Source organism: Fistularia commersonii, chromosome 26, assembly GCF_037954325.1.
Source record: "Fistularia commersonii isolate RoL2024-O1a breed Wild chromosome 26, RoL_Fcom_v1.0, whole genome shotgun sequence".
Classification (NCBI taxonomy): domain Eukaryota; kingdom Metazoa; phylum Chordata; class Actinopteri; order Syngnathiformes; family Fistulariidae; genus Fistularia; species Fistularia commersonii.
Genome location: NC_141309.1, coordinates 1,288,484 through 1,295,690, shown reverse-complemented (window position 1 = coordinate 1,295,690; position 7,207 = coordinate 1,288,484). Strand labels below are relative to the sequence as shown.

Genomic DNA, 7,207 nt, shown 5'->3' with positions numbered 1-7,207 from the left:
TCAGCCATTACATTGACTTGCAGGCAGCTTGAGAAGCCGCTGGTGGTGGAGGACAGGTCATTAGCTACACGTCAAAATGCTATCCGTCAGAGTTGCAGCCGCTTTGGCCAGAACCTTGCCCAGGAGGGCCGGATTTGTAAGTGAAAGATGATTTGTTTTAAGTTAAGTGCTCTGAGATGTTTGGTTAATGTGGACGTGTACTTTACAGACGTAAAGGCTAATGTTAACTTAATGTCACAGGCCGCTAGCTAACGTTTCTCCCTCGTTTTAATGGTTGCTTTAAAATGCAATTGCACCTTCCACACGGATAATCAACTGTAGTTTATCTTTAAATTGTCAAAATAAACATTTCTCGACATTGCCCTTGCGAAGAACGGTGTTCGTCCTAGCGAGAGCAATGCTAATGTTAGCACGCAAGCGGATGCTAGTTGCTAGCTGCTAGCTAGCGGCTCATTCAGCCACGCTTTGAAGGTCAGGAAGCCAGACAGCGCCTGCAGTCGCTGTCGTCCACAATAAGCGCTCCTTAGGTTTCCCTGACCGATATCGTGTGTGTTTTCGTGTGCAACAAGCGTGTATTTGAACCCTTCTGTTACGGATTCCAGGTGTCCAAGACCGTGCCGGCCGCCTGCGTCGGGGTCAACCACCTCCACACTCACAGACCATGGCTGCAGAAGACAGGTGAGCTGGATTTAAGAAGACCCGGTCGGTTCTGCTGCTTGTTTACGCCTGGAGGCGGTTGAAGGGCATCGACTAAACCATGTGTCAGTAAATGCACCTCGCCAAATAAGCATTATCAGTATGACAGAGTAGTCATTTAAACAGCCGTCGTCTTTGCAGATCATTTCATACATGCAATCGCTGAGGTTAAAAAGCTCTTGTGCAACCTATTATTTCATTAATATAGTACCTCTGGGAACACCACAGTGTATTCAGATGAACTCCAATACTGAGCAGTTCATGACTCAGATGGTTCGGTCATGTCCAGAGGAGGGATAGTGAATATATTGGTAGGCGGATGCTGGAATTGGAGCTGCCAGGCAAGAGGTCTGGAGGAAGACCGAAGAGAAGATTTATGGATGTAGTGAGAGAGGATATGAAGGTAGTTGGTGTGAGAGAGGAGGATCCAGAGAATAGGGTTAGATGGAGAAAGTTGATTTGCTGTGGCGACACCTGACGGGAAAAGCCGAAAGAAGAAGACTGATCAGTTCATGAAAATATCCCAAGTTAACAACTGATGATTTTGTCTCTCAGTATAAAAATGCATTGATTTTTAAGAGTTGTGTTTATACAAGCAATGATTTGTTGTGCGTTTCAAAGGTACCGCCGAGGTGTCCTCCATCCTGGAGGAGAAGATCATGGGAGCGGACACCTCCGCCGACCTGGAGGAGACCGGCCGCGTGCTGTCCATCGGTGACGGTATTGCCAGAGTGTACGGGCTGAGGAACGTCCAGGCAGAAGAGATGGTGGAGTTCTCCTCCGGGCTGAAGGTACGAGTGCAAAGACACTTCTTAAAACACACTCAGATGTTCTGATAGTCCCTCATTTGGAGTGTTCCTGCGGTTGTGTCCCCCAGGGCATGTCTCTGAACTTGGAGCCGGACAATGTCGGCGTTGTGGTGTTTGGCAACGACAAGCTGATCAAAGAGGGAGACATCGTCAAGAGGACCGGCGCCATCGTGGACGTGCCCGTCGGCGAGGAGCTCCTCGGCCGTGTCGTGGACGCTCTCGGAAACGCCATCGACGGAAAGGTATTTGTGTCGTTCTCAAATAAAAATATTATGTACTTTACAGCTGATAGCTATCTTACCTTTTCTGCTCTTGTAGAAGTGAAAACAAAAGTGTGTGTGTGGCCGTCTCAAAAAAATAAAGGGAAAAATTAACAATAAGATGTAGCTATAAGTCAATCACACTTTTGTGAAATCAAACTGTCCACTAGGGAAGCAACACGGATTCATTTTGACTTGTTTTAAGGACTTTAAATCAAAGTTGGATCAGCCTGTTGTGTGTTTTTCCACTTTCATTTTGAGTGCGACTCCAAATCCAGACCTCCATGGGTTCATACATTTGATTTCCATTGATCATTTTTGTGTGATTTTTGTTGTCAGAACATTCAACTATGTAAAAAAACAACATATGTAATAAGAATATTTCATTCATTCAGATATAGGACGTGTTATTTTAGTGTTCCCGTTTTTTTTTTTTTTTTTTTTTTTTTGAGCCGTGTGTGTATTTTGATAATACACTACTTTTTTGTTCCCGCTGTTTAATTTTTTTTTAATTTTTTTGGCATGTCATTGTCTGCTGCTAAACAATTTCCCAATTCTTTGGATGAGTAATGTACATTTCATTTTGTTATAAGTCTGTTTCTTCCTCAATTGTTTCCTGCATTATGCACATTTTATACAAATTTTTTTCTTCTTTCTCGCAGGGTCCTCTGGGCTCAACGGTCCGCAGGCGCGTAGGTCTGAAAGCCCCGGGCATCATCCCCCGTATCTCCGTGAGGGAGCCCATGCAGACTGGAATCAAGGCGGTGGACAGCCTGGTGCCCATCGGCAGGGGCCAGCGTGAGCTGATCATCGGTGACAGGCAGACCGGGTAGGAATTCGCAGACGATCCCGCGGACAAACAGACCACCGCGTTTTGCAAGGCGTGAATATTTGTTTCCGCCCCCCCCCCGCAGCAAAACCGCCATCGCCATCGATACGATCATCAACCAGAAGCGTTTCAACGACGGCACCGACGAGAAGAAGAAGCTGTACTGCATCTACGTCGCCATCGGCCAGAAGAGGTCCACCGTGGCCCAGCTGGTCAAGAGGCTGACGGACGCCGATGCCATGAAGTACACCATCGTGGTCTCGGCCACCGCCTCCGACGCCGCTCCTCTGCAGTACCTGGCCCCGTACTCCGGCTGCTCCATGGGAGAGTACTTCAGGGACAACGGCAAGCATGCCCTGATCATCTATGATGATCTATCCAAGCAGGTGACCTTCTCTTCCTGTAGCTGCCGGCATATGAGATGAGAACAACTTTATTTATCCCGAAGGATATTGTTGTGCCGGAGTTTCAAGCAAAACATAACAGTAATAGATAAGAGTAGGAAGGATGTTTGGAAGATGAGCGAGTGAAATGCATGCAGTATTAATTTATGTTTGGAAGGTTTAAGTTCAGATAAGATAAGAACAACTTTATTTATCCCGAACGAAATTGTTGTGCCGGAGTTTCAAGCCAAAACATAACAGTAATAGGTAATAGTAGGAAGGAGGGAGAATAAGAAATACAATGAAATATAAATTGTCATGGTTAAGGCTAGCAAGTGTTTTAAGAGGTGATGATGAGATGAGAACAACTTTATTTATCCGAAGGAAATTGTTGTGCCAGAGTTTCAAGTAAAAACATAACAGTAATAGATAATAGGAGGAAGAATAAGAAATACAATGAAATATAAATTGTCTTAACTGTTAACTACAAAGATTTGAAGATTCCCTGCGGCTGAGGGAAGAGGAATTAAAATTTAAGAGGCAAAAAAAAAAAAAAAAAAAGGCTCCTCAGTTTACCGACTTCCCTGCCGTCTCCAGGCCGTTGCCTACCGTCAGATGTCCCTGCTGCTGCGTCGGCCGCCCGGCCGCGAGGCCTACCCGGGCGACGTGTTCTACCTGCACTCCCGTCTTCTGGAGAGAGCTGCCAAGATGAACGACAACTTCGGCGGCGGCTCCCTCACCGCCCTCCCCGTCATCGAGACCCAGGCCGGCGACGTGTCGGCCTACATCCCCACCAACGTCATCTCCATCACTGACGGACAGGTCGGACCGCCGCCGCTGCCGCCTGGCTGGCCGTCCGTCCGGTACCTGATGCGGTTTAACCGGTCTACATCTTATGTTCTAGATCTTCTTGGAGACGGAGCTGTTCTACAAGGGTATCCGCCCCGCCATTAACGTCGGCTTGTCCGTGTCCAGAGTCGGCTCCGCCGCCCAGACCAGAGCCATGAAGCAGGTGAGCTCCCTGCGGGTGAACGTCTACCACGCGTTTGAGGAAGCAGAAGGTAACAATGCGCCGATGTCTGGTCCAGGTGGCCGGTACCATGAAGCTGGAGCTGGCCCAGTACCGCGAGGTGGCCGCTTTCGCCCAGTTCGGCTCAGATCTGGACGCCGCCACCCAGCAACTCCTGAACAGGGGCGTCCGGCTGACGGAGCTGCTCAAACAGGGCCAGTACTGTGAGTGTCCCGCTCCTTCTTCCAACCCCCAGCTGCAGTCAAACTTTTAAAATAATAAACTTTATTGATCCCCATAGGGGAAATTCTTTTGTCATAGCGTAACATTTATAAGATAAGATAAGATAAGAACAACTTTATCAATCCTGAAGGAAATTGTTGTGCCAGAGTTACAGAAAATATAACAGTAATAAAAAGAAAAGGCAGAATTAGAAATAAGAATAAACTATAAAGTGTCTCCGTGAAACTATAAAGTGTCTTAGTAAACAAGTGATAAAACGATAAGTGTCTTAGTAACAAGTGAGGTAAGGAGTGCACAATAGTATGATAAAAGGAAAAATTGTAGTGTAGCTGTTATGAAATGAAATATTGCACAGTTCTGAGTCTCACAGTCTCTTATATAGAGACAATTAGAAAATAGCAAATACATTAGAAAGCAGAGAGAACAACATCAAGGATGAGAATGGACAACTGAATGTGGGGAAGAAAAAAAGAAGATAGTAAGGGTGAAAATAGTCAACAAAAACTAAACAACGATTAAAATAAAAAGGCAGGATGCGAGTGAGCTGAGACCAACAAGGATAAATAAGACAAGAGTTAGGTCATGGCACGTGAATGTGTTAAGGTTTTACCACGACTGCATCTTATTCTACAACCGTCCGAATCCTCCTGCAGCTCCCATGGCCATCGAGGAGCAGGTGACGGTCATCTACGCCGGTGTCAGAGGTCACCTGGACAAGATGGAGCCCAGCAAGATCACAAAGTTCGAGAAGGCCTTCCTGCAGCACATTTTGAGCCAGCACCAGGACTTGCTCGCCGCCATCAAGTGAGCCCTTCCGCCGCTCCGCTCTCGGCAGATCCGTCGTCCTCCGAGCGGCGCTTTAACCGATCTGCTCTGGTTTCGCTCTTTTCACCTTTTTCAGGGCTGATGGAAAAATCTCAGAGGCGTCGGACGCCAAGCTGAAGCAGATTGTACTCAACTTCCTGTCCAGTTTTGAGTAAACGGACCGCACTTCTCTACACCTATAGCGACCCACCTGTCCATCTCTTCATTGTGCTTCTACGTGTGAAAGGCCGAAACCTCCATGTACAGATTTGTCAAAATAAATATTTTACAAACCTACAGAGCTGTAGAAGTGTTGAACTCCGGTAAGATTGTAGCGCGGGAAGACTTCCCGGCAGGTCGATGAGCCCCAGGAGAGGACGCTAAGGAGGCCTTGAGTTTCTTGTCTCGTGTGGAAAGCTTGAGGAGGGCGAGCAGCCGGAGAAGAACATTTCCTCGTGATGGGATGAAATGTTTGATACAACGGTAATAAATGTTTGTGTCGGAGCAAAACGAAATGCTTTTTTTTTTTGTGTGTGTGTTTTGTTGGAATTAGCTGTGTCACTGGTCTATTTAAGGAAGCTGATAAACCCCTTTAGGGTTTCGAAGAAAAAGGTCCGAAGAAGGTGGACAAGACCAGAGAGGAGGTTTATGGATGGATGGAGGGAGAGAAGACGGGAAGTTTGTTGTGAGAGAAGAGGATGCAAAGAGGGGTTAGATGGAGGCGGGTGATTGGCTGTGAGTGAGACGGAGGCAGGTGATTGGCTGCTGAGACCCCTGACGAGAGCACCCTAAAGGAAGAGACGACTGGTAAGAATAATTCCTATTCTAGCTCAATGTGAACGCTGTTTTTTCTTTCTTTTGAAATTTAAAAAGTAAGTTGTCTTGAAAAATTATTTGGAAAATTCTTATTTGGCTGTTGGGGGTCGTAGGAGCGCTCGCGTCACATTTAGCTCAGCTTCTGGGTCGTCCACTAGAGGACATCATCACCACACTGATCCAGTCCATCTTCACTCCTCCAAAAACACCAAGTGCCTTCTTTCAAATATTGTTATCGTCTGTAAATCACTGAGTTACTTTGTTTAAATTTTAATGCAAACCTGGAAACCGCTCCAGAAAGAATATCTTTTAATATTATTTAATTCTAAGATTGATAAGATCAATAATCTTCCAAATCACAGGGAACATTTTAGCTTCCGTGATTTAAAGCTGATACATTTTTAAAGACGTCATTGTTGTACTTTGAAAAGTTTGCAAACTTTTTGGTCCCTGTCATCCAGAAGCAGGTGACATTACAAAGCAATGATTTCATAAATATATAACCGGTGCAGAATTTTGGACAGACATTGCAACAAATGAATGAAGATATTATCATGTTGAATCAAGATAAAATTTGTCTCAAAACACTGTCAAAGAATTGAATACAGGTTTAAAAAAAAATGATAAATTGATTTCAATTAGTAGATCAGATTCAGACTAGATTCAGAGAAAATATGAGCAGAAATTAATAAAAGAGATAATGAAAAATATGTATAAAATAAGATTGTTTCGTTGTACTATGTATGTGTACGTACATATGTACATACATACATACGTGTGTGTGTGTGTGTGTGTGTAAATAGTGCAGTATATATTAAAGGTGTATATAGCAGGGATGTGCAGTCAGTAGAGGCAGGGGAGGCCGGGCCTCACCTGTCATCATGGAAAGAAAAAAATGCAAAATTTATTCAGTGATTTGTTCTATAAAGTCATTTTCCACATGGCTTCACCATTTTTAGTTATTTTTCTCAAAATCGCTGAAAAAATAATTCACATTTACCGTGCTCAAATACGCAGAGGAGACGTGCGTTGACATGGCAACCAGCTGAGCCCACTATGAACTGCACAATGATTCTGCTAACTGTGCTAGCATGCTATGCACTGAGACCGCATTGCTGTCTCTGTGGATGTCACTATTAAAAAAACACTTTAATATATGAACTAAATTTCCATAGTTTAACTGATGTGTCGAATGTTTTTCGTCAACAACTGTAACGTGTTTCTCGTAATCATAAAACGACTGCGAAGAGACATCAGGTGAGGCACGCAGTGACGGTGCCTCATGGTAGGGGGCGCCGCCGATCTTAGGGATCCTTCTTACTACTCGGCTACAGAATAATAGAATTAGCAATAGCAAG

The 7,207-nt window shown here is 44.9% G+C and overlaps 1 protein-coding gene across 1 annotated transcript; it reads left to right on the top strand.

Moving 5' to 3' along the window:
• Window positions 1-5,543, top strand: LOC147218206 (ATP synthase F(1) complex subunit alpha, mitochondrial-like). The gene is made up of 11 exons (XM_086173372.1): window positions 1-136; window positions 603-678; window positions 1,318-1,487; window positions 1,574-1,747; window positions 2,428-2,594; window positions 2,680-2,980; window positions 3,575-3,799; window positions 3,882-3,989; window positions 4,066-4,210; window positions 4,883-5,033; window positions 5,131-5,543. The coding sequence occupies exons 1-11, from the start codon at window positions 77-79 to the stop codon at window positions 5,207-5,209; spliced, it is 1,656 nt and encodes a 551-aa protein (XP_086029498.1). The 5' UTR covers window positions 1-76; the 3' UTR covers window positions 5,210-5,543.
• Window positions 5,544-7,207: the final 1,664 nt, after the last annotated feature.

Bases quoted from the DNA above. Each gene is read 5' to 3' on its own strand.
- LOC147218206 (XM_086173372.1), top strand. From the start codon at position 77: ATGCTATCCGTCAGAGTTGCAGCCGCTTTGGCCAGAACCTTGCCCAGG. The intron at 679-1,317 runs GTGAGCTGGATT...TGCGTTTCAAAG, and splicing joins ACCATGGCTGCAGAAGACAG to GTACCGCCGAGGTGTCCTCC. The intron at 4,211-4,882 runs GTGAGTGTCCCG...ATCCTCCTGCAG, and splicing joins GCTCAAACAGGGCCAGTACT to CTCCCATGGCCATCGAGGAG.